At 42.4% G+C, this 26,754-nt stretch overlaps 1 protein-coding gene across 1 annotated transcript in view; it reads right to left on the minus strand.

The window, feature by feature from the left end:
- Window positions 1–1,014: 1,014 nt before the first annotated feature.
- gas2l1 (growth arrest-specific 2 like 1) overlaps window positions 1,015–26,754 on the minus strand; it is a 62,938-nt gene continuing 37,198 nt past the window's right edge. The window contains exons 2-5 of the mRNA XM_036598782.1: window positions 19,188–19,295; window positions 13,888–13,984; window positions 10,863–11,160; window positions 1,015–5,545 (exon numbers count right to left, since the gene is read on the minus strand). Coding sequence (XP_036454675.1) covers window positions 3,505–5,545; window positions 10,863–11,160; window positions 13,888–13,984; window positions 19,188–19,295 — 2,544 coding nt within the window. The 3' untranslated portion in view covers window positions 1,015–3,504. The remainder of the gene's footprint in view (window positions 5,546–10,862; window positions 11,161–13,887; window positions 13,985–19,187; window positions 19,296–26,754) is intronic.

Here is a 26,754-nt window from a genome sequence, read left to right on the forward strand (position 1 = left end):
CCGAACTGAATGGGACCACTAGGGCTGCACGATATAGTGTTGGTCAATTTTGGCTTTTGCAATCTGGATATCGCAAAAGGCTGAAATATAAAGGCTGCAATGAATCACAAAGTTTTCATAGTGAGCATCAAGACCAACAACGGTAAATAATTTGTTGAAATGTTGATCTTTATCACCAGGTTTTTTTTAATCATCATTCTGTTTTGGTACACACACTTTATTAGGTACTACCTACTTGTATCTACATCTACATTCATGGTCCACTTTCTGTACAGTCGCATGTAAACGTCTCAATTAAATGTTTTATCGCCATGTTAAAAAATCTCAGCAAATCTGTGGGCCAGCTGTGTTTTTATTTCATTTTCACTTAACATTTTGCCATAAATATGGCAGGGATTGGCCATAGTTTGTTCAAAATATGCCAAAACTGCAACAGCAAAATAGGTATTAAATACTTTTTCAAAAAGTTTTTCAAAACTGCCTATTTCCTTGAACTGGACACCAGGCTAACTGCTGGCCCATAGATTGTTGTTGGGGGTCAGAACACACACTATGTTACAGTGCATGCTGGGGACTGTAGTGCACCTCAGAGTGAAACGGGCTAATAAGAATAGAAATCAAAATCATTTCACGGGCCGAAGAGGACTGAGTCACGGGCCTGATTTAGCCCGCGGGCCTTGTGTTTAACACATGGGCTCTACTGGGAGCTTTCTACGAAATTTCCATTTATTTGCTTTAACATAATGGAAAAAAATTAAACACAAAATGTTAAATGTGCCACATTTTATGCTCTATTTTTTCCCCAATATGTGTAAATTTAGTAAATAAACAGTTATAGTGCATTAAAATGAACAAAAACTTTGCTATTTTTAGTTCAACAAATCAACAAATCACACAATTTGATCAGGGGCACCCAAACGTCTGCATATGACTGTATCAGTGCACTTTGTAGAGCACTGATACAAAGCACAAGACCCCCACAGGACCACCACTGGGGAGGTACTATCTGGGTGGTGGATCATTGAATAAGTGTAGACGCAAGGTGCCTAATAAAGTGGACGGTGATCGTATCATAAGCATTTAGCAGCATTATAACTGGCATGTGGGGTTATGTTTATATCGTGCAGCCGTAGTTCACACCAGGACGGTTGCCAAATAATATCCTCTAAACTCCCTCTTCTTGTGCAGCCTCACGAGGCCAGACGTGACTTTGTAACGAGAACATCTGGAGACTGTCAGGAGAACCTTTGGGCTACATTTGGGTGGAAACGTACTTTTTAAGGTGGGAACAAACTAAGTCTGAACATCCTAGGAAGGTGCTCGCTAGCCCATGGATGTAACATAAGTTAGCATGAAAAGTCCAATTATGCATGCAGAGCAGTAGAAATAAACATGAACCCTTACAAGCTGACCGTACAGTTAGCTAACGATAGCTAGCTTGGTTTGCTTGTGTTATTGATTGTACTCCAGATGCTTAAACAGCACGTACTAGAGGAATCTGGGGGGAGTTTTAGAGCTGCAAATCAGCACCAAAAGACTAACAAATTACCCAGAAGTGTATTCTCGTTATGAGATCAAGTCTGGCCCTGTGAGAACTTAGCGCCACCACAGAGATCGATCCTCCAATCGCCAACTAACAGAGCGAAAAAGTTCAAATAAGAGGCAATATTATAGCAAAAAGGATGCTGGGGACATTTCTGAAGCATTCGGACATTCAGCGAGGAAAAGGCCGATGCCGTCTAGCCCTGTAGTAGCTCCAGCTGTCTACTGCTTCAACCCCATCAATTAAAAAAATAGTTATTTCATAAAACAAGGAAAGATTGTTTTCAAAATTGATTAAAACTTAACAACTACAACCTGAAACATATTAAAAAGTGGTGGTTGATTGGTAAAATTAAAGTCCTAAAAGCGTAAAGTATGGTTCTAAAAGCAGGAGCTTCGCTGACCAGTGGACAGTAGCAATACAAGAGATCTGTCTCTCTGTAGGACAGTTGGAGAGGACATCATCTTATGGGTCCAGGTCAGACCTCAGGAAGCTGTCTGCGGAGTGACTCACGACAACAAGGACACGATCAGGGTCCTTGTGAAAGGGAAATCTGAGTGGAAGTCTCACTTCCATTGGAAACGGAAGTTTCTGTTCACCATTTCTCAGTAAGGTGAGTGTGACACATCTGGAGAACACAGCCCTTTGTCTTTCAGAGACGCTCGAGCGGAGGGTCTTTCGTCATCTTCTCATTTCCTCCTCTTGGTGTTCCTGAGCTGTGCAGATGGTACACATTCGACAGAGCTCTGAACCACACAGCGACAAGCCACAATTTCACAATTAGCATGACGGAAGCAAATCCTTCGCCGCAAACAAAGACAAACGGCATGCTAAGCTGGTATCCCGACATCCTTTCAATGGTAATCCTTTGGTAGCAATTTCTGGCTACGCTTTATTTGAAGGCTACCTACGTAGGCACTTCATGACACATGCATCTGCATTGCATAACACATTTCTGAAGCAATGCTTGATTCATTTATTAATAGCCAGTGCCAGTAATTGCAAGATGACATAAGATGATATTGGTTTGACATAGTGGAAACTGAACTGACCAGCAGCCTCCTGCCTTTTAAATTCAATTATTATGACGCTTTGTAAATAGAACTTTCAGTTTATGTCAATAAAATATAATTTCCTACCTAAAAAATCTTATGCCACCTTGTGATTGCTGGGATAAGCAAGTATTAATATGCATTATTCAACGCTTATTATCGCTGTCCCAAAAAAAGGTATCTCCAAAATTGTAATTTTACATAAGAAAGCAAAAGCATTCTTAACTTGTGATGTAAATTAACGTAATAAAACGATTTTAGAGCATTTCGATTGGTCTATTCATAATGAAATTCTTACACAAGATTAAGGACAGTTGCACATATAAAGGAAAAAAATTGACAAAAATAAAACCACATCTTTTTGTTTTGGACAGTGATGCGCCCTCTGTTGGTAGCCTTCAAATAAAGAGTCACCCAGTTTTATTTCCATTTCCATGACTTTTTTGAGTCGAGCAAACAGAGGAAAGAGACCAGGCTGAGCTGCAACATGAGAAATTCGTGACATGCTTATCGGTGATTCTGATTTATCCATGGACAGTGATTGAATGTGCTAAACGATGTAATCCTTTGCCATCATTTGGCCCCAGTAGTTAGCACTCTAGCGTCTTGCTACATGACAGCTTTCCGACTCCAGTCTTTTCTGACACAGTTTGGTTTGGTCCATTTTCCTTGTGATCCCACTGTGCCTTCACTTGCACAGGAGAGAGCGAGGACAGACGGTGACCTTTCTCGTCAACAACGTTATGCTTTGGTGATCTGCTCGTGACCTTATAATATCAATAAGGAAGTCTCTTTATCCCCAGTTATCTTTGTCATGCTTTGCTTATCACCTGCGGCGATACATTCATGACCCCGTATCAACGGGTTTACATCTTCAGCTATATTTAGCATCGTCATACAAACACTGTGCTACATCCAGGCCTCTCCGTCCAGGCTGGACTCCGGGGAGAAAGAGCGCTCTCTGGATCCCATGGCGGGTGATCTCTGCTGAGGGTGGATGAGATCGGCGAAGGCTTGGTGCAGAGCTTTGTGGGAAGGTGCGTGTCTGTGAGATCGTGGCGACTGTGGGGGCGTCTGAAGGGGAGAAAGATTTGCAGGAGACCGTTGTTGTCGGTGGTGCTGGTCTCTGTAGCTGACCGGCGTCGGAATTCTCGACGGACTGTTTTCCGGCCTGTTGTCGGTACGAGGCCGTATCCGCGGCCGCAGCTTGAGCTTGTAGATGGAAGGCACCCTCTCCGCCTTCTTCTGCCCCTTTTTGGCACGGAGGACAACTGTGTTTTCGGTGTCTCCGTTAGCCAGAGAAGGAGGCGGAGGGGTGCAGGATCCATCTGAAAGAGGCTCACTCAGACTAAAACACATAGAAGAGCTCTCACTGGAGGAGTCGTTGTAGGAGCAGTCTTCTGGAGGTGGCGGCAAGGGGGAAGGGAACGTCTCTGGAAGGGGGAGGTCATCATTAGTGTTAGCGTTAGCATCCTTATGGTCGTAGGGTAGATTTGGGCGGTGATCGTCCAATGGAACATCACCTTCCACCCCAGCCCAGTCCAGCTGTGCATCCATGGGCACCTCAGCAAGGGGGAGACCCAGGGGAACCCCGTTTACCTGCCGGGGGGCATAAGGGAGTCTTAAGTCTGATTCTCGGACTTGCTCGCCCTCCTCCATTGAGCTGGAGATGGCGGGGAGTTTTCGGAGACCCCCACCAAGACCAGTCCATCGTTCCCGCTCCCGTAGACCACCATTGGGGAGGCCGACTCGGGTCTGGCTGTGCAGCAGTGCAGGGGGGTCCTCCAGGGCACAGTTCCGAGTCCGTTTTGATTCCCGTAAATCGGGCAGTTTTCCTCCCACGTTTAGAGAGGAGGAAGAAGAATTGGAGGAAGAGTATGCTGAATCTGTCACGTTGGGATCACCCAGCACTCCAAAGCCATGCTGGGAGGAGACAGGAAGCAAAGCTCCTACTTCCTTTGTGGCAGATGCTCTGGTCTGGCCGGCTTGAGCCTGTTGCTGCTGCGTGTTCGCCAGGAACTCGGCCTCAAAGCTGCGGTACAGCTCCATCTCACGCTGTGCAGCTTCCTGGCCAGACAGCGGCTGGAACCCGAACCCCAGCCCCATGTCGTCTTCCTGGGGTTCCTGGACTTGCTGGTGACCCCATCCTCTCTGTGGCCTTCCTGTGGATCGGGGGCTGTGTGCCACCCGAGGTGACCGTGGTGGGTGGTGGTGAGGTGATTTGTTTGAGGAGTGCGGAGAGCGTCGTCCTGGCTGAGAGACAGGTGGGAGGAGCCTACGACTCCCCACAGAGGGCGAGCGTGGGGCAGGAGGTCGTGGGGTCACTACACTCTTCTTCACAGGGCTGCTGGTTCCAGAGCCCCCTTTGATGGGTGAACTGGAAGCCGAAGAGGATGTCTGTCGCTTGGAAAGACCTCCACTCAACCGGGGGGAACCTGGAGGAACTTGCTTTTGCCTCAGGTCGTCCTTGGGCTGGGGGTCTCTGTGGTCTCTGTGGCGAGGGGATACAGGGCTAGCTTCACTCACTCTACCACGTAGAGGAGCTTTACCCTGACTGAGGGAGCGGGGACCTTGGAGCCTTCTTGGCCCCTCCAGCCCTAGAGACCTGCCCCTTTCTGGTCGAGCAGCCCGGTTCCCCTCCGCAGGGCCCTGGGGTGGGCTAGGTTTGAGAATGGAGGACGGGGGTGCAGGTCGTTCTCTGGAGGCGCTGCGAGCTCTGGTCTGAGGGGGACGCAGGGAAGGGATCTGGGTTCCACCCTCTGGGCGCTCAATGACGTGCTTGCCTTCTTTCCGGTTGACCAAGAGGACCACCTCCTCCCCATTAGTGCGACGAGTTCCCAAAGACAAACGGCCTCCACCTGCTCCTCCACTGCCACCTTTCGAGGATGCAGTGGAGGAATCACTGTCTCCAGAGAGCCGACGAGTCAACGGCAAGAGAGAGTCCTTATTCCTGAGAGAGAAAAATAGAGAGAGAGAGAGATTAGTGTCTAACTAACAAGAGAAAATTGTGAAAAATAAAGCAATAAAGCACTTATTTCTACATTTTAACTACTTTCTAATGCCGTTGTCATATTTATTTGGACACGTATGATATGTATGTGCCACAAACTAGCCCTTTTATTGTTATTCTGACAAAACAAATCAAAAAACGTTTCCACAGCAATGTGAACTGCATTCTGGATGTGTCTCAGAAACTGCTGCAGTGCATACAACTACAAAGGCAGCATAGAGCTTCTTTAATACAGGGATAGGACTACTCTTAACTACTCTTTTAATGAGTTAAAGGGTCTCTGAAAGGATCGCTGGCAAGGCATTATGTAGGATAGGGTTATGGTAGTGAAACAATAAGCGTGCTTAATAACTGTGAATCTGGCAACCCAGAGTGCTCCAGATGTTCAATCACATCATTATACACCTGCTGAGACAGGCTGTTGATGCAGGTTGTTAATAAGCAGATGTTTAGTGTGTGATCTTAAGAAATACATAGATTTGATACCAGCCGCTATTATAGTTACATTATCTGTCCAAAAGTATCCAGACGCTCCTTTTAATGAGTGAATTCAGCTACTTCAAGGTCACCAATTCCTGACACAGCTTGTGTAATCCCCATAGAAAAGCACTGACCAATAGCAGCCACACATGAGCCTGAGGTCACCATGCGCAATGCCAAGTGTCGACAGGAAGGGTGTAAAGCCCCCCCCCCCCAGTATCGGGCTGTTAAGCAGTGGAACTGCGTTCTCTGGAGTGATGGAGCTCCATCCAATACCTTTGGGAACTGACCATCCAACATCCTGACCTCAACAATGCTCAATCAAATCCTCACAGCAATGTTCAACATCTAATGTAAAGCCTTCCCAGAAGATTAGAGGCTGTTAGTGCAGCAAAGGGGGACAAACTCACTATGAATACCCTTCATTTCAGAAGAAACATTGCTGTCTACAGACTTTTGGACATATGGCGTAGATGCATTACTCTGCTCAGTTTTCACCTGGCCTTTCACTGGGGACTCTCTGCCAATGAGCTTGAGGGGAAAGTATGTGCAAAGCATGCTGGAAGTTGATTAGTGTGGACACAGCACATGGCTGGCAGTCGTTCCCCGAAACGGCGGGAAAATGCTTTCAGATTAGCGCAGTGATCACAGGAGGATGGAGGATTAGTGAGCCTGTGGAATTACTGATTACACAGAACACAAACACAAGTCAGATGTTTCAGAGGCATTTTTGACCTTTTCGAGAACATATTTTCTGCTACATTTCTTTTAATCAAAAACCACTCCACGGTTCACCGACTGCCAGCGGACGTTCAGACTGAGATCGTTCGACTCAGCCTGTGAATAATCTTGAGAAATTTGTGTTTTTGTGTCAATTGTGTAACTGGACGTTATATAAACAGACGTATTAGTACTCTTCATTCTACACTGCATGGCCATTTCTGACCTCATTCATTTCTGATCCTGCTGACGTGCCCAAATTCAAGCTCAGACCAAAAGAGTTTAACCCTTTAAACTGCAGTTATTAAGCTTAAGACGTATTCTATATGAATTATTCAGTAACTACTATAAATTATCCAGTAACTACCACTAATTATTCAGCAATTACTCTAAATTATTCACTAACAAATATGAATTATTCAGTAACTACTAGATCATTCAATGTCTACTGTGAATTACTCAGTATCTACTATGAATTATTCAGTGTCTACTATGAATTACTCAGTATCTACTATGAATTACTCAGTAACTACTATGAATTATTCAGTAACTACCACTAATTATTCAGCAACTACTCTAAATTATTCATTAACAAACATGAACTATTCAGTATCTACTATGTATTATTGTTTACCTATGAATCATCCAGTACCTAATATGAAATATTCATGAACTACACACCTAAAAAAGACAGTTCTTCAGGGTTCTTTAGCAAAGAAAATGGTTCTATATAGAAACATGAACACTTAAAGAACCCTTCGCATGATTAAGAGATTCTTTGCATTGTCAGATGGTTTTTCAGATTGATGGAGAACATGTTGTAGAGGGTTCTATATAGCACCTCATGGCATGCGCCCATCCCCAGGGTCCCGCCTTCCTGCCGGCTCTCGAGGCCGTCATCGGTGTCCAGGGGACGGACGCACGCCATACACCTTTTTGAAAAGGGTTTTATATAAAACCAAAAAGGTTCTGCTATTGTTACAAGCATGATATCATATCAACAGAAGAACCTTTTTGGTGCTATACACAACCCTTTTCAAAACGGTTCTACATAGCACAGCATTCTTCAGCATTTTCCATCAATCTGAAGAACCATTTCACAATGCAAAGAAACCTTTAATCATGCAAATGGTTGTTTGAGTGTTCCTGGTTCTGTATAGAACCATTGTCTTTACTAAAGAACCCTTGAAGAACCATGTTTTTAAAAAGTGTAGCTAATGAATAATTCATATTAGTTACTGAATAATTCATAGGTACACAATATTTCATAGTAGATACTGAATAATTAATAGTATTTGCTAAATTATAGTAGTTAGTAAATAATTTATAGTAGATACTGAATAATTCATAATAGATGCTGAATAATTCATAATAGATGCTGAATAATTCATAGTAGATACTGAATAATCCAGTAGTTACTTCATTCATTACTTACTTCATAGTTGTTAGTGAATAATTTAGAGTAGATACTGAATAATTAGCGGTAGTTGTTGAATAAGTAGTAGATACTGAATAAAGAACCATCTTTTTTAAGTATGTACTTTGAATTATTCAGTAACTGCTACAAATTATTCTGTAACTAATATTAATTTTTCAGTTTCTACTATAACGTATTCAGTATATACCATAAATTATTAAATAAATGCAACAAAATATTAAATATTTACTATGAAACAAACCTGTGAGTTCTGTAATTATGCGTGAGAAAGACAATTTGAAGAGTCCAACATTTAGTCTGATGGGAATTATTAAAAATGTATTCTGTTCAAATTCTGTATCATTTATGGAACATCAAAGCATTTTATTAACTTATTTTTCACACTGCTATGACAACTGTGCTTCAAGACAAGCGTGACGAGTCACGTGGGTGACATTTTACTTTCCAGACGCACAGCTTGACGGCTAACCCAGATTAGCCATTTGCTGATCTGTTTCTTCTCTCTCTGACTGGAAGATCTGAGATTAGGCTAATCTGCTGTTAATCCCACCTGTCTCACCTGCAGAGGGTCCAGCACTACAAAGGTCAACCCCCCTACACTCTCAGAAATAAAGGTAGTAAACTGTCACTGGGTCAGTTCCCCTCTTGTCACTGGGGTGGGACCCTCAAGGGTCCATCTCAGTACCTTTAGTCAGGGAACATAACTGAACCATAATCCACTGAAATGATATGTTCTAAGCTGTACTGACTCCACACACCCCGTCTCGTCTCCAGGCTTTTATTTTACTGTTCTGTTTTAAAACATTCGGTTATGAAAAGGTACAAATACGAACTTTTCACCTGGAGAAACTTATTTAAGGTTCACAATCAGACCTTAAAACCACTGTTGGAGCTTTGAGGGAACATTTACACTGTTTGTGCCTTGATGTACAAAAAATGTTCCTGCACAGAACCTTTATTTCTAAGAGTGTAGAGCCCATTGCGGTGCTTACGTCTTGAACTGACTCTTCTTATATTGCATTTTAAACTTTGTGTAGCTCATTGAAACAAGCAGAGAAATACTGTGGAAAGTGCAGACTGTAAACTTTTAATCCAGCCCACATTTGAGTGAGTAGAACAGGAGATATTTAATTATGATTTGAATTTAATGAACATTTATTGTTGTATTGACAGTCTTATTTTGCAGAAAGCACTTGTTTGAGACTGAAATAAACAGAAATAAGTAAGGAATTGTGCAGCTGTATCACTGGATTTTAATATTATCGCTAAAACGACAGTAACTCAAGACTTCTAAGGGTTAATGTGTGCTGCGTTGACTTTTCCACCGGACTGCCTGAGGAAATGGAGACTTCTTGCCAAAGCAAACCCGCTGGCCGCTCATAATTGCATCAAACAATGGAGCACCGCTGACGTGAGAGTGAAATCAGTCCAAGTGTGACTAACAAAACACGCTATCCACCTTATCGGTAAATGTCAGGGTTAATTCCTTTCTTTACTATAAGGGCAGAGAGCTGTTTAGAGAGCACTAATAGGGTGTGATAACAGAGCTAATATAAACAGCACGTGGTACAGTGAGAGAAAAGGGGGGGTTCAGGGTTAATTCTGCTGCGTCAGCACATTCTGTTGGAAAGGGGACCAACAGAAAAGGTTGAAACACATCCAGATTCAGGCTGTCATTGGTGTAATCAGGCAGAGAAGGAGTGAGGAGGGGCGTGTGGTGTAGTACTACGTTTCTGCCACACGGGGGCACTGCAGGATGGTCAGCGTGGCAGACGTCCAATGTCACCTGGGATTAGTGAAATCTGCTCGATGCAATCTGTTGCTCCCCTCTGTACATGTGCGCACACGTATTAACCTTAAGATGCAGTGCACTGTGTTAACAGGGCTGTTTGAGTAACTAGGTCAGTGAGAGAACTGGCTAATTAAAGGACCACCACAGGAATCCCCTCCCTTGTACTTCCACCCAGTGGCCACTTTATTAGAAACACCTACCTTGCGCACAAGTCAGAGACCACCCATCATCTATTTCCAGTCAAACTGACCACTGAGTACGAGTTATTCAGATTGGAGGAGATGTTTCTGATGAGATAAAGGAGTTTCCTAAACTGGAGCCTAAATTACAGCAAAAATGGGGCTCCTAACAACCACCTGGAAGAGCTGGTAGACACCAAAACTGCCCCCATCAGATGAACAGCACTTAAAGCTTTCATCTTTGAGAGAGAGGAGAAGACCACTGACCAATAGAATGGGACGCTCTGGAGCAGCCATACATGAGCCTGAGGTCACCATGTGCAATGCCAAGTGCTGGCTAGAGGGGTATAAAGCCCCCTAACACTGGGCTGTGGAGCAGTGGAGCTGTGGTAATGTAATGGAGCTCCATTCAATACCTTTGGGATGAGTTAGTGATCCAGAACTGACCATCCAACATCAGTACCTGACCTCACTAACGCTCAATCAAATCCTCACAGCAATGTTCCAACATCTAGTGTAAAGCCTTCCCAGAAGAGTAGAAGCTGTTACTGCAGCACAAACTCACTATTAATAGCCTTCATTCCAGAAACAACGCTGGTGTCTGCAAACTTTTGGACAGTGTGTTATTATTGTGTTTATTATTATTACCTGAGGGGATTGAGGCGTGGCTCTGATCGGTCTCGAGGGGGTCTGGGCAGTAGTGTGGTCGCCGCTGTCCTCCCGGGCTCTGCGTCTGCAGATGCATGGTGCGTTCTGCCGGGCCGTGAGGAAGACGAGGCCGTGCCGGCGGATGAAGGCTCCAGAGAGCGCCGGTCAGGGCTTTTATACGCTGCCATAGACTCGCCCCTCCAGTGCGGTCCCGGGCTGGTGGAGCGGGAAGAGTGAGCGCTGGAGCTTTTACTGTGAGGAGCCTGACCGCTGGCCTTGGCCTGCTGGTATCGGTGTGCTGTGGACAGAATACACAATACAGAAGTCACCTATTAGGTCAGCAACAAATATTCAATGATATTCAATAAGTTTAATAATTAAAATATTCGAAAACAGAAAATCCATTGGAATAATCAATCATTTTATGAATGTATCTGCAACAAAATTAGCTGTGCATTACTGAAAATGGTGATTCCAAACTTCTGAACCATAGTTTATGTTCATGAGCAAAAAACATAGAAAAGAACAACAGAGTTTAATAAACTTTCGTTTTCAGTTTCTATTCTGATGTAGTAGGAAGTTCCACTGCAGTTCCATTACTCAGTATTTAAAGGGGAATTCCACCAAATCTTACATGGCTAAGATGTAAACGGAGTCATTCAGAGCGGTTTGGTGTGAAACGCTCCATTCTAGAGGAACTGAGAGTCAGATTTGTTTACACTGGTGGTGAAAGGAACCAGACGTCTGAAGTACTTAATGACTTTAAAAGCTAACTCACATAAGTTATCATACAGAATGGTTACCAATATGTTACTTGAAGCCAGACACACAGTTTTATGGTAGTTCTGAGATAAGCTTTTGGTTTGAAACGTATATAAACAATATTTGGCAAAGTATTACCCAAAAAAAACATTTTTTTTACCTTTATCAATATTACACATAAACACTCAGTGTAGGTTTACTGACCGTAAATAAAATGGCTATATTTAGGGCTGGGCAATGTGACAATATATACTGTCACTGTGATAAATGATGTCACAATACAATAAAATATGCTTCTCTGAGCATATCATGGATTTCATCAGTACTTGTAGGACACAAACCAACTGCATGTTTCATTGTAAAGAGAGCAAAATTAGTCCTGTTTAACTGGATTTAGTCACTGATATTGACGATATTGTGGTGCAAGCAAGGAAAGCCGCCACCAAATGTGAAGAACAACCCAAAAAAATAACTAAAAAAATAAGGTTTTTAAGTATTTTAGCAGTGATTTCAAAGTTTTGGGTATTTTGTTCTCTCCCCATTCAGAGAGAAAGGAGTCTGGTCTTGCATGGATGGAAATAACTGCCCGGCGGCGAAGCAGAGATGGCTGCCGAGTCAACAGACTTTGATTTACTGCAACACAGTATGCCAAATATTAAATATAAATCACTGTGTTCACAGTTTTTGATAGTATTTTTTAAGATGTAGCACTACTGGCTCTTTTTTCTTGGTTCCAGCTCAGGGGTCGGCAACACATGGCTCCGGGGCCGCATGCGGCTCTTTAACTGTCCTGTTGTGGCTCCACAGCAGAATCAGATTAGTAGGTAAAAATAAAATAATCCTCCTTTACAGTAAAATAAAGCTCTGCTGATCGTTCAACACAGTTTAACAATAAATGGTCTTAAACTCTGGAGTTAATGTAGAACTGCTGATTCACCCTTTAACCCTGAAGATCAGCGCAGACTGCTGTCACCATAGCAACACAGACAACAGTCTCGCCTAGCTAGTAGCTAACGAAACGGCAAAGAGAGAGATTTAAGATGAACATCGATAATTTTGAGATTTGGACTTATTTGTGTTTATAATCACTCCAGCTGGTTTCCGGATACGTTTAATCTGCAACAAGAAACTGACAAACATTAAAAAGTTGCGAGGCTGAAGTCTCGCAGCTTCTTGTTCGAATTTTTTTGTTCCACCTTAAATGGTGCAGCAGTTACATTCTGGTGCCCCAGGCACCATTTAAGGTGGAATGGGAAAGTTTGAACAAGAATCTGGTGAATGAGGAGCTGACTTGTAAAAAAACTGAACGTTTTTTGACATTTTACAAGAAACTATTTTACTTTGGAGGAAAAGTTTCCTGCCGGAGATGCGAGAGAAGTGGCTATAGCTGAGCTAAAGCTTAAAGCAGAGCAAAGTAAGTTTGTGTTTTCATTCATATTATATTTTTAGCCTATACTAGTACATTAACACATACTGAAACATATTTACAGCCAAGACTGTATAATGGACATAAAACGTTGTGGCTCCCAGGGTGGTCAGATTTTTGTTGAAAGGACAAAATGGATCTTCTTAACATTTGGGTTGCGAACTTTGTTCCAGCTAATCAGATGTCTGAAACAATAAATGTTGTGACATATTGTAAATCGTGAAAATGTCATATTATATGTTTGCCATATTGTCCAGCTCTAGCTATATTTGTGTTGTAGTCATGGCGACCCCTGGTTCCTATCACCACCACTGTGAAGAAATCTGAGTTTCTTCAATCAACCATTTCACACCAAACCCCTCTGAATCACTCTGGAATCACAGAGATTTTGAGAAGCTGAACTCCCCTGATTTTTTAACCACTTCTGTTCTTTTATGAAAAGTACTGTTACTTTTACTGCAGTACCAGTACTTTTACTGGCGGCTGGCTTCAGGCTACTCTACACACCTGTGTGTTTGTTTTTGGACAATGATTATGATCCATAAATAAAGTGTGACTAATAATAAGTCTGTGGAGTTTTTTTTGACGTCAAGCGTTAAAGACCATGGACGGTGAATCAGCCCAGGAACTGAGAGAGGAACTGCTCCTCTGAACAGTCTGAACCGCAAAAAAACCACGGCTAAACACGAAAAACCTGAATATAGTAGTCGATTGTGAAACTGAATGTGCTCGTTGGTGGTGCCCACGCGGCACTAATGACTCTAATGGAGACATCTGGAGGTTGTCGAGCGGTTGTGAGGCAGGAAGTGAGGGCAGAAGGACAGGAAATGAGCTCACCGAAGGCATTGCAGCGACAGGGGTCGTGTTTATCCAGGTAATGCTCCAGCGTGTCCCAGCCCCCGCCCACACGCACCATCACGTGGGTCCGCAGCACCTGAGAAAACACGGAAATTACATATGAATTATGTCATTCATTATGTTACAAAAGGGTTTGAGTCTTTAAAAGGAAAACTGTCCAATCAGGATTCTTGTTTCCCTGCTAGAATGTAGGTAGATAAAGCAAAGCGAGCTCTCCCATTGGTCAGGACTTCAGGAGCTGGACTGAAGGCCTTACACATTAGATTAACTACCAAGCGACAGAAGAACCAACCAACCACACCTTGATTTGTAATGGGTGGGTTGGATCTTGTAAAAAAGTCACTAAGTCTTCTGGAAGTAGATTATGACTCTTAGGTACTGGGTGGGGTTTCGGTTGTACTGGGTGGAGTTTCAGTTGTACTGGGAGGAGTTTTGGTTGTACTAAGAATTTTGGTTGCACTGGAAGTAATTTTGGTTGTACTGGGAGGGGTTTTAGTTGTACTGGGACTAGGTTTGGTTGAACTTTGAGGGGTTTTGGTTGTACCAGGAGGGGTTACGGTTGTACCAGGAGGGGTTTTGGTTTTACTGGGAAGGGTTTGTTTTATATTGGGAGGGGTTTAGGTTGTACTAGGAGGAGTTTCGGTTGTACTGGGAGGGGTTTTGGTTTGCTGGGAGGAGATTTGGTTGTACTGTGAGGAGTTTCAGTTGTACTGGGAGGAATTTTGCTTGTACTGGGAGGTGTCTTGGTTGTACTTTGAGGGGTTTTGATTGTACTAGGAGGAGTTTTGGTTGTACTGGGAGGAGGTTCGGTTGAACAGGGAGGGGTTTCGGTTGTACTAGGAGGGGTTTCAGTTGTACTGGGAGGAGTTTTGGTTGCATTAGGAGGAGTTTCATTTGTACTGGGAGGAGTTTCAGTTGTACTGGGAGGGGTTTTGGTTGCACTGGGAGGAGATTTGGTTGTACTGGGAGGAGATTTGGTTGAACAGGGAGGAGTTTCGGTTGTACATGTTAATGTTAATATATGTTAATGTCTGTTAAAAGCTTCAAATAAAACACATAATGTCTTTAACAAGCTTCAGATGTCTGTGTTCAGTCTAGAGTGGCCAATCTGCTAACATGCTAACACAGAAATCCCATAGGGGCGCTAATACAGACTAGCGATATCGTAGAGATGTAGGTTTTTTTGTTTTGACATTTATGACTCAAACTGCAGGTCTAGCTCTGGTAGCCATTCATTCACTGATTCATCCCAGCACAGATTTGGTGATGTATTCATTCATTCGCTCACACGTCCTTTCAGTTCCAGTATCCTTCATTATCCGATTCATTCATTCACCGATTCAGTGTTTCGTTCATTAATTGATTCAGTGATTCATTCATTGATTAAATCAGTGATTCATTCATTGATTAAATTAGTGATTCATTCGTTTATTAAATCAGTAATTGATTGATTAATTGATTCAGTGATTGATTAATTGATTCAGTGATTGATTAATTGATTCAGTGATTCATTCATTGATTAAATCAGTGATTCATTCATTGATTAAATTAGTGATTCATTCGTTGATTAAATCAGTAATTGATTGATTAATTGATTCAGTGATTGATTAATTGATTCAGTGATTCATTCATTGATTAAATCAGTACTTCATTGAATAATTGATTTAGTGATTCATTCATTCATTTGCTCATATCCCCATGTTTCAATTCTAGTACCTTTTATTATCTGATTCATTCATTCATTTATTCATCTGCTGCTCTTTTTTTACATGTGCCACACACACACACACACACACACACTCACACACACTCACACACACTCACATACACACACACAAACTCACACATCCATCGCGCACACACCATACATACACACACACACACACACACACACACACACTCCAAAATACCACACATAGAGTTACATAACATTACTTTTGGCATCCCCCCTCCCCGCCCCTCATTACCATGACAACACACTATTATTAGGCCGGGTCTCTCTCTCTGTCTCTCTCCATCCCCTCCTGTTTTCCTCTCTATGTATCCTTTTCTTTCTTTTTATTCTCTGTCATTCATTCCCCTTTCAGACGGCACTCAGAGAAAAGAAAATTAGCATCAGCAGCTCCCCATCCCAACAGAGAGGGGGAGAGAGAGAGAGAGAGAGAGAGAGAGAGAGAGAGAGAGAGAGAGAGAGAGAGAGAGAGAGAGAGAGAGAGAGAGAGAGAGAGAGAGAGAACAACTGATTCCACTAATATTATATTACATAGTGTCAACACTGTCTCTCTTTCTCTCACTTTTCCTCTCTGTTTCTTTTTCCTACTCCTCTCTCTCTCTACCTTCTGCCTCTCTTCTCCCCATCTCTCTCTCTCTGTCTCTCCCCACCTCTCTAACTGTGTCTCTCTTTCTCATTCTCTCTGCTTCACTCTCCTCCGCTTTGATCGTTCTTTTCTCTCTATCTTCCTCTATCCCTCTGTCTCTCTCTCTTTCTCTCCCACTGTCTCTCTCCCTCTCTATTCTCCCCTTCTTTCTCTCTCTCTCTACCTTCTGCACCTCTTTTCTCCCCCTCTTCCTCTCTTTTCCCTCCTTTTCTCTCTCTCCCTGTTTCTCTCTCCTCTCCTTCTTTTTCTCTCCCCCTCTGTCTCTCACTTTTCCTTTGTTTCTTTTTCCTCCTCTCTCTTCTCTCCTTCTCTTTCTGTTTCTCTCCCCTCCCCTTCTCTCTCTCTCTCCTTCTGTCTCTATCCCTCTTTTTCTGTCTGTCTCTCTTCTCTCCTTCTCTCTCTTCTCCCTTCCTTTTTGTCTCTCTCTCTCTACCTTCTGCCTCTTCCACTCTCTTCTGTTTCTCTCTCCTCCCTTCTTTCTCTTCCCCTTCTCTCTCTCTTTCTCTCCTGCTGTCTCTCTCCCTTTCTCTGTCTATCTCTTCTCCCCTCCTATCTTTCTCTCTACCTTCTACTTCTTTCTTCTCCCCCTCTCTTCCTCTCTCTTCTCTCAGTTTCTCTGTTCCCCTTCTGTGTCTGTCCCTCTCTCTCTTTTCTCCCCTTCACTGTGTTTCTCTTTCCTCCCCTTCTCTTTCTCTCCCTCTCTCTGTTTCTCTCTCTTCCCCTTCTCTCTCTCTTCCCCTTCATTCTCTCTCTCTCTCTCTCTCTCTCTCTCTCTCTCTCTCCAGATTAAAGTGTGTAGTATCAGGTTTGTTGACAACATGCTACAAAGATGATCACATGACTGGGTGACTCCGTGCCGTTGCCATAGCGAGAAAGCACATCTGTGAGCTGGCACCGTGCCCACCTACACACACTCACACACCGCCGCTCTGTCACCCCCACAGGTTGTGAGTCTGCTGGATTATGTATTACAGTCATTCTCTTAATGCAAAGTCATATCGTTAGTAATGTAATCCAGGCTCCGCCCACAAACGTGCTCATTCATAGCTACTGTTGCCGGGTTGGACAAGCTTTACAGAGCACTGGTAAAAAATCCAATTCAGACTAAAGAGAAACTGTAGAACAGACTCAGTTTATATCACAATACCTACATTTAGAGTCGGTTATTCATTCAGCCTAATGAGAAACTGTAGAACAGACTCAGTTTATATCACAATACCTACATTTAGAGTCAGTTATTCATTCAGCCTAATGAGAAACTGTAGAACAGACTCAGTTTATATCACAATACCTACATTTAGGGTCGGTTATTCATTCAGCCTAATGAGAAACTGTAGAACAGACTCAGTTTATATCACAATACCTACATTTAGAGTCAGTTATTCATTCAGCCTAATGAGAAACTGTAGAACAGACTCAGTTTATATCACAATACCTACATTTAGAGTCAGTTATTCATTCAGCCTAATGAGAAACTGTAGAACAGACTCAGTTTATATCACAATACCTACATTTAGAGTCAGTTATTCATTCAGCCTAATGAGAAACTGTAGAACAATATAGTGAGCTGTTCATTTAATACTAGTGATTAAGTCTTATATATATATATATATATATATATATATATATATATATATATATATATGTAGTATGTAATTACAGCCTGCTTTTGATATGAATTCTGAAGGTCAATGACACATGGCACAGTCAAGAATACCAAACACAAGCAGCCCGTAAGGTGAGGCAGGCAGAGGAAATGACCTAGGCCTCTATTTCTGTGTTCAGGGTTTGTATGGACGGGTGTGGTGGAGTTTAGATACAACACAATAACACACAGAGTCTGGATCAGACTGTAAACACCATTCAGGCCTCAGAATGACCACTTAACAGTTCAAATCATTACAAAAGCCCCTGTTCTAAAAACAGACCTGTGGGACCTATGAGAGTTTCAAGCCCACCTCCTTGTTTCTACACTCGCTGTCTATTTTATCAGCTCCACTGACCGTATAGTCTCACTCTGTAGTCCTACAGTTACAGACTGTAGTCCATCTGCTTCTCTGCACATTTTGTTACCCTGTTCTTCAATGGTCAGGACCCCCATGGACCCTCACAGAGCAGGTACTGTTTGGGTGGTGGATCACTCTCAGCACTGCAGTGACACTGACGTGGTGGTGGTGTGTTAGTGTGTGTTGTGCTGGTACGAGTGGATCAGACACAGCAGTGCTGCTGGAGTTTTTAGACACTCTGTCCACTCACTGTCCACTCTATTAGACACTCCTACCTTGTCGGTCCACCTTGTAGATGTAAAGTCAGAGACGATAGCTCATCTGCTGCTGCGCAGTCTGTGTTGGTCATCCTCTAGTCCTTCATCAGTGGTCACAGGACGCTGCCCACAGGACGCTGTTGACTGGATGTTTTCGGTTCTCAGTCCAGCAGCAACACTGAGGTGTTTAAAAACTCCAGCAGCACTGCTGTGTCTGATCCACTCACACCAGCGCAACACACACTAACACACCACCTCCACGTCAGTGTTACTGCTGAGAATGATCCACCACCCAAATGATACCTGCTCTATGGGGGTCCTGTGGGGGTCCTGTCCACTGAAGAACAGGGTAAAGTACGATCCAGCGTTTTCTGCTGATATCAGTGTGATATTGTGGTGTTAAAATTCCAGCATACCAGTATAAACAATATGCTGCCAAGTGCTACTTCAAGCATTGCACAGTATTTATTAGCCCATTGTGGTGGTGGGTGGGGGTCGTGTGGGGTGGGTGTGGATAAGGAGGGTCCCGAGATCATTAAATCCAGGATAAAGTGACTCTCTGTATTGACAGAACAAACAGAGGAGGGAATAAATCACCGATGATGAGACTGAGGAGGCCAAAAGGTGAAAGATCGTACCCTGATGAAGATGAGGGCGCTGGAGTCGCCCACTTTATACTTCCCATCCGACACCTTAGTCATGGGGAACTGAGACGGACAGGAGCACTGACCCAGGATCTCACGCACCTGCAAACAAACAAAGAAACAAACCAACGTATTTAGTAACCTCATTAACAACATACAACATACCTAGATATAATGTATAGATGTTTGAGGTTACTATTTGTTATTAACTCTTTCCATGCTTTGCTGATACGCAAACAAGAAGAAAACACACACACACATTTGTTTTTATACCTTATCAGGTTGCAGAGTCATATATATGTATCATATAATGTATCATGTAAATTTTGGAGAATTTTAGGTTTTATATGTAAGTACAAGTGTATAATGATAATACAATGTCCCATTTGTTATATATATATATATATATATATATATATATATATATATATATATATATATATACACACACACACACAATGGTGTGAAAAAGTGTTTGCCCCTTCCTGATTTCTTATTCTTTTGCATGTTCGTGACACTTAAGCTGAAGTGCACTTGGGTTCTGCAGCAAGACAATGATCCAAAACACACCATCACCTCTAAACACAAGTCCACCTCTGAATGGCTTAAGAAAAACAAAATTAAGACTTTGGAGTGGCCTAGTCAAAGTCCTGACCTGAATCCGATTGAGATGCTGTGGCACGACCTTAAAAAGGCAGTTCATGCTCGGAAACCCTCCAATGTGGCTGAATTACAACAATTCTGCAAAGATGAGTGGCCAAATTCCTCCACAGTGCTGTAAAAGACTCACTGCCAGTTATCGCCAACGCTTGATTGCAGTTGTTGCTGCTAAGGGTGGCCCAACCAGTTATTAGGTTTAGGGGGCAATCACTTTTTCACACAGGGCCCTGTAGGTTTGGATTTCTTTTTCCCTTAATAATAAAGACCTTCATTTATAAACTGCATTTTGTGTTTACTTGTGTTATCTTTGTCTAATATTTAAATTTGTTTGGTGATCTGAAACATTTAAGTGTGACAAACATGCAAAAGAATAAGAAATCAGGAAGGGGGCAAACACTTTTTCACAGCACTGTGTATATATTATATATATATATATATATATATATATAAAAGCACCTAAGCACTTATATGTAATAGTAAAATATTTATACATTACATATATAATATGACCCTAATAATAATTATACATGCATTGTAATAATACTAATATGTAACAATATAATATAATAATGTTTTATATAATATGATATAACATAACGTATAATGATTATAAACATATATACGTGCGTATATATCGCTGTTGTCGGAAGAAAACATCTCCATTTTTTCCGTTTTTTAGTTTTTGACAAAATTTGAAAATATCTGTTGCTCTTTACATTGTGTGTAAATTTCATGAAGAACAGACCAAAACAAACGGCCTAAAATTACTAGGAAAAACGTCTGGTTCCATTGACTTACATTAAAGGTAAATTAGGTTTTTTCCTTCTCCTGTAAAGTTGCTATTTTGGAGGTTTTCTTCCGACAACAGCGATATATATATATAGTATGAGTTCTATGATGTAAGCACCATAAACATAAAGAAACGGCTGGTGTTTCAGTTTTAGAGGCTTTTGTTGAAAAATACACACACAGTCATCTACAGCTTTCCACCACGGTCAGAACTGAGATGAAGTGAGAGAGAACGCTGAGTCACATTCCTCATCCCCCATCAGACGAGCCGGTGTGTGCGAAGAGTAACTCTTGCGTAAATGTCCACACCTGTCTGACTGACACTCCTCAAACGCTCTGCTCTCACTCCACTGAAAAGCACTCTTTAGTGCTTTAGTACTTCACTGATATGGGATAGTTCTCCCTGGGGGCGGAGGGGGGAGTCACTTCTGCCACAGGACGTCTGTAAAGTTTACGACCGATTCTCATTAGATCAGAAATCTCTGTGTAAATGACAGAGATGGGAGCGGCTACTCGATTTACGCACTGCCTTCACTCCACAAACGAGTAGAAACGTATAACTGAGCCGCTGTTTAGTTACTCTGACCACCTTCCTAGCTGTCCTGAGTGAACGCTGTGTGTCATTACAGCCAGCAGGCAGCATCACTGCCTCAAACTAATAAAATAACCTTTCATTTTAAATGTATTAATGCAGCTGTACATAGCATTCTCTCACATATCGGCTTGATTTGGGGACAGAAAATACAAGTAAGTGCTTTCCCAAATGCCTCCATACACACACAGCACAGGGTTAATATAACCTGGGTTTCAAAGTATTAGGTTAATGTAACCTGGGATTCATAGCTTGGGATTAACATAACCTGTGGTTATTTCTATGGTTTGTTTTATAGCATGGGATTAATATGACCTGGGTTTTATAATATGGGATTAATATGACCTGGGTTTTATAACATGGGATTAATATGACCTGGGTTTTATAGCATGGGATTAATATAACCTGGGTTTTATAGCATGGGATTAATATAACCTGGGTTGTATAGCATGGGATTAATATTACCTGGGTTTTATAGTATGGGATTCACATAACCTGGGTTTATTTCTATGATTCGTTTGATAGCACAGGATTAATATAACCTGGGTTTTATAGTATGGGATTAATATAACCTGGGTTTTACAGCATGAGATTAATATAACCTGGGTTTTATGGTATGGGATTAATATAACCTGGGTTTATTTCTATGATTCGTTTTATAGCACAGGATTAATATAACCTGGGTTTTATAGAATAGTATTAATACCTGTATTTTATAGCATGGGATTAATATAACCTGGGTTATTTATATGGTTCGTTTTATAGCATGATTAGAATGATGAGACCTGGGTCTTATAGTATGGGACTAACATAACCTGGGTTTCACAGTATAGGATTAATATAACCTGTTTTTATTCTATGGTTTGTTTTATAGCACAGGATTAAAATAAATCTGGATTTTATATCATGGGATTATTATAACCTGGGTTTTATAACACAGGATTCACATAACCTGGGGTTATTTCTATGATCCGTTTTACAGCACAGGATTAATACTACCCTGGGTTTTATAGCATTGGGATTAATATAACCTGAGGTAATTTCTATGGTTAATTTGACAGCACAGGATTATTATAACCTGGGATTATTTCTGTGATTTGTTTTATGGTAGATAAAGTAGCTGGACTCGTCCCGTCCCAGAGGCTTTGATGACTCACTGATGGATGTAAAGCAGTTCTCTTTCTCACACTTACAGTATAGATCCCTCTCAGCTGATTACATCACATCCTGACAGCGTTCATGACACAGTCTTTGGAGAAATCCCACCCACTGACACACACACACACACACACACACATACACACACACACACACACACACACACACGCACACGCACACACACACGCACACACGCACACACACACACACACACACACACCCTGTCTTTAACCTCAGTCTTTAAAAGAAAAGATTTTACAGCATTGCTGGGTGGGACCACCACTAACCTCAACATTACACCATCAACTCTCTCTCTATGTCTCTCTCTCTCTCTCTCTTTATCTCTCTCTCTCCTTTTTCTCTCTCTCTGCTTCACTTCTTTCTTCTCTCTCCTTCTGTCTCCATTTTTCTTCTCTCTCTCTTTCTCTCTCCTCGTGTTTCTGCACTCTCTCTCTCTCTCTCTCTCTTTCTCTCCTTCACTCTCTTTCAGCTGGAACCAGTGTTTACTTTGATGTTATTCTGGGATGTTCTCTTTCTTAGTCAAAGGCGTGTGCCTACACGTCAACACAGCGGAAAAAAACTCTGAAGACACACTGGTGTAGGGAAAGACAGAGCGAGAGAGAGAGAGAGAGAGAGAGAGAGAGAGAGAGAGAGATACAGAGAGAGAGAGGCTATAATTTGTTTTACTTCAGTAAGGACTTAGCCTGCTAACAATAACAGCCACATAGTCTGGAGCCAAAGAATGAGCTGATTGGCTCTAATGATGCAGGAGAGTATATTTAGAACATTATTCACACACGGAGGAAAACACTCCAGGAGTAATGTGAACACGAGAGGCGCTCAGTCAGTCCAGCTAAAACAATCAGTTTAGTACAGTTTACATCAGTTCAGTATCAGCATCGGTTCAGTATCAGTTCAGTTCACTATCAGTTCAGATCAGTTCAGATCAGTTCAGTATCAGTTCAGTTCAGTATCAGTTCAGTTCAATATCAATTCAGTATCAGTTCTGTTCGGTTCGATTCAGTCCAGTCCAGTCCAGTCCAGTCCAATCCAATCCAATCCAATCCAGTTAAATTCAATTCAATTCCAATCCAATTCAGTTAAATTCAATCCAGTTCAGTTCAGTCTAGTCCTGTCCCGTCCTGTCCCGTCCCGCCCAGTCCAGTTCAGTATCGGTATCAGTTCAGTTTAGTATCAGTCCAGTCCAGTCCCGCCTCTTCCCTGTCTCATCCCGTCCAGTTTAGTTCAGTTCCGTTCAGTTCGGTTCCGTTCAGTTCAGTCCAATACAATTCAATCCAGTTCAGTCCAGTCAAGTTCAGTCTAATCCAATCCAGTTCAGTCCAGTTCAGTTCAGTTCAGTTCAGTCCAATCCAGTTTAATTCAGTTCAGTTCAGGTTCTGTTCTGTGGTTCTGTTCTGTTCTGTCCTGTCCTGTCCTGTCCTGTCCGGTCCTGTGCAGTATCAGTTCAGTTTAATCCAGCATCTGTTCAGACCAGTTCAGGCCAGTCTAGTCCAGTATCAGTTCAAAGGCCAAAATGTGCTAAATCAAAGCGCTACTGATGGGAACAGTGGGCTGAGTGTTTGGGGTGATGCAGCACTGTGGGGGGCTGCAGAGTGAGGCCTGGTCATTTTCCTCATTACTGTCCTGTCTGGGTGATGATGGAGCTGCAGTTTGGATGCTCTATAATTAACTCTCTCTAATAGACGTTTAAACTGCTGCATGACACTTATACACACACACACACACACACACGCGCACACACACACACGCGCACACACACACACACACACACATACACACACTCACACACACACACTGCTCAGCCGGTCTGACCCCCCACCCACACATTAACACACACACTCTCTCTCTCTGTGCTGTAATTTCCCTGCAGCACAAAACAGCATGAGCTTTTTAAAGGTACCTCCTCCCTCTCTTCATAACACTGTCCTCTCTCTCTCTCTCTCCATCGCTCTCTCTCTCTCTCTCTCTCTCTATCGCTCTCTCTCTCTCTTTCTCCATCGCTCTCTCTCTTTCTCCATCGCTCTCTCTCTCTCTCTCTCTCCAGTTTGGTTCTGCTCTGTCTGGAAAGTCGACAGCCAGTGACCGAGTGGAAAGATCTCCGTGGTAACCGGCTGCCTCTGCGACACTCTTTACTTTTTTTTTATAGAAACAAGCTGTTTTTGAAGAACTACAGAGGCTGAACCAGTACATATGAGGTCAAGTCGTCTCTCTCTCTCTGTCTGCCTTTCTTTCTTTTCATCTTTATTATGTGTGTATGTATATATATATATATATATATATATAGAGAGAGAGAGAGAGAGAGAGAGCTATTTTCAAAAATATATAACACATTCTACACTCTTCTTGGTTCTTCAAGGGTTCTGCAGTCAAGAAAATGATTGCAAACAGAACCATGAACACTCACACTCTAATTAAAGCACCAAAACACTGTAACAATAGCACTGTAACAACACTGACACTGTAACAATAGCAAAACCTTTTTTGGTGCTATATAGAACTATATAGAACCCTTTTTAAAAAAATTCTATACAGAACCATCAACAGCACTCTGCAATCTGAAGAACCATTTTACCATGCAAAAAACCTTTTAAGAACGCAAATGGCTCCTTAAGTGTTCATGGGTCTATATAGAACCATTACCATATATATATATATATAGATTGAGAGTCTGAGAAACTGTAGAACAGACTCAGTTTATATCACAATACCTACATTTAGAGTCAGTTATTCATTCAACCTAATGAGAAACTGTAGAACAGACTCAGTTTATATCACAATACCTACATTTAGAGTCAGTTATTCATTCAGCCTAATGAGAAACTGTAGAACAGACTCCGTTTATATCACAATACCTACTTTTAGAGTCGGTTATAGAATCCAAAGTCTGTTGAGATGGATCTCTCAATTTCTGCACATTTTGTCAGTTTTGTGCTAAACAGGCAGCTTTAATGCAGCTCGGTGACTTTCGCTGCTATAAACTGCTTCTCTTGCATAACCCTCCCACACAAATACTCCCAAATCCAGCCTGGCGTTCCAGTTTAGGTCCACCAACCTCACTGGCCACTTCATCAAAAACACCCACTGTACAGGTGCGCAGGTACTATTTGGGCTGCAGTCTAACTGCATACCTACACTGTACCAGTTAGGGAGGGGTTTCTAATAAAGTGACCAGTAAGTGTGCACACGTCTCTCACAACCATGTCAGTGTCACTGCAGTGCTGAGAATGGACCACCTCACTAGTAATATGTGGTCAACAGATGAGCTACAGTCTGTATCTGTAAACCTACACAGTGCAGCTGTACGGCGGGTGTTTCCGATAAAGTGGCCAGTGAGAGTAGATATGAGGTAAGTGATCAAAGGACCTTCACGAAGGAAAAGAGGCGGAGCTTCATCTCTACTGATCTCAGAACAGTGACGACACAGAGGTAACGCGAGGACACAAAAACGGCTGCAGAGAGAATTATGGGTACAGTTTACTCACTGGGGAAATTAGAAATATGCTGAGAGAGAGAGAGAGAGAGAGAGAGAGAGGTGAGACAAAGAGAAATACAGCAGGAGAGAAGAGAGAGAGGAGGAAGAGAGACAAAGAGGAACAGAGAGACAGAGGGAAAGAGATAAATAAGGGAGAGGCGGACAGACACTGAGCGACAGAGAAATAGAGAGAGAAATTAGAGAAAAAAAATGAGAAACAGAAGGCAAAGAGAGAGAGAGAAAGTAAAGACAAAAAAGCAAGAGTGAGAGAGAGAGAGTGTGTGTGTGTGTGAGAGAGAGAGAGAGAGAGAGAGAGGGAAAGTGGAGACAGAAAAAGCAAGAGTGAGAGAGGAGAGAGTGAGGGAGAGAGAGGAAAGAGGGCGAGACAGATATACACAGACAGAAAGAGATACATATAGAGAGAAAACAGAAAAGAGAGAGAGAGACAGAAAGACAGGAGCGACAGAAAGGGAGGAGACAGAGAGAGGGAGAGAGGGGAGAAAGACAGAGTGAGAGAGAGAAAGCGAAAGAGGAGACAGAGAGAGAGGAGAAAGAGTAGAGCGTGACATAGAAAGAGAGAGAGAGAGAGAGAGAGAGAGAGAAAGAGTGGGAGAAGAAGAGAGAGAAAGAGAGAAAGAGTGAGAGCAGAAGAAGAGAGAGAGAGAGAGAGAGAGACAGACAGAGAGAGAGAGAGAGAGAGAGAGAGATCACTGAGGATGAGGAGGAAGCTGTGAACGCTGTTTGTTTGTGTTTGATAAAGCTGTGAGAGATTTCTGCTCCAGAGAGAAACCCACCCATCCTCAGACCCCCCTCTGTTTCTCCACACCTCTCTCGTCATCTTTACTCTGACACACCACACAGGTCACCTC

The sequence above is a fragment of the Colossoma macropomum genome, unplaced genomic scaffold (assembly GCF_904425465.1).
Source record: "Colossoma macropomum unplaced genomic scaffold, Colossoma_macropomum, whole genome shotgun sequence".
NCBI classification, from domain to species: Eukaryota; Metazoa; Chordata; class Actinopteri; order Characiformes; family Serrasalmidae; genus Colossoma; species Colossoma macropomum.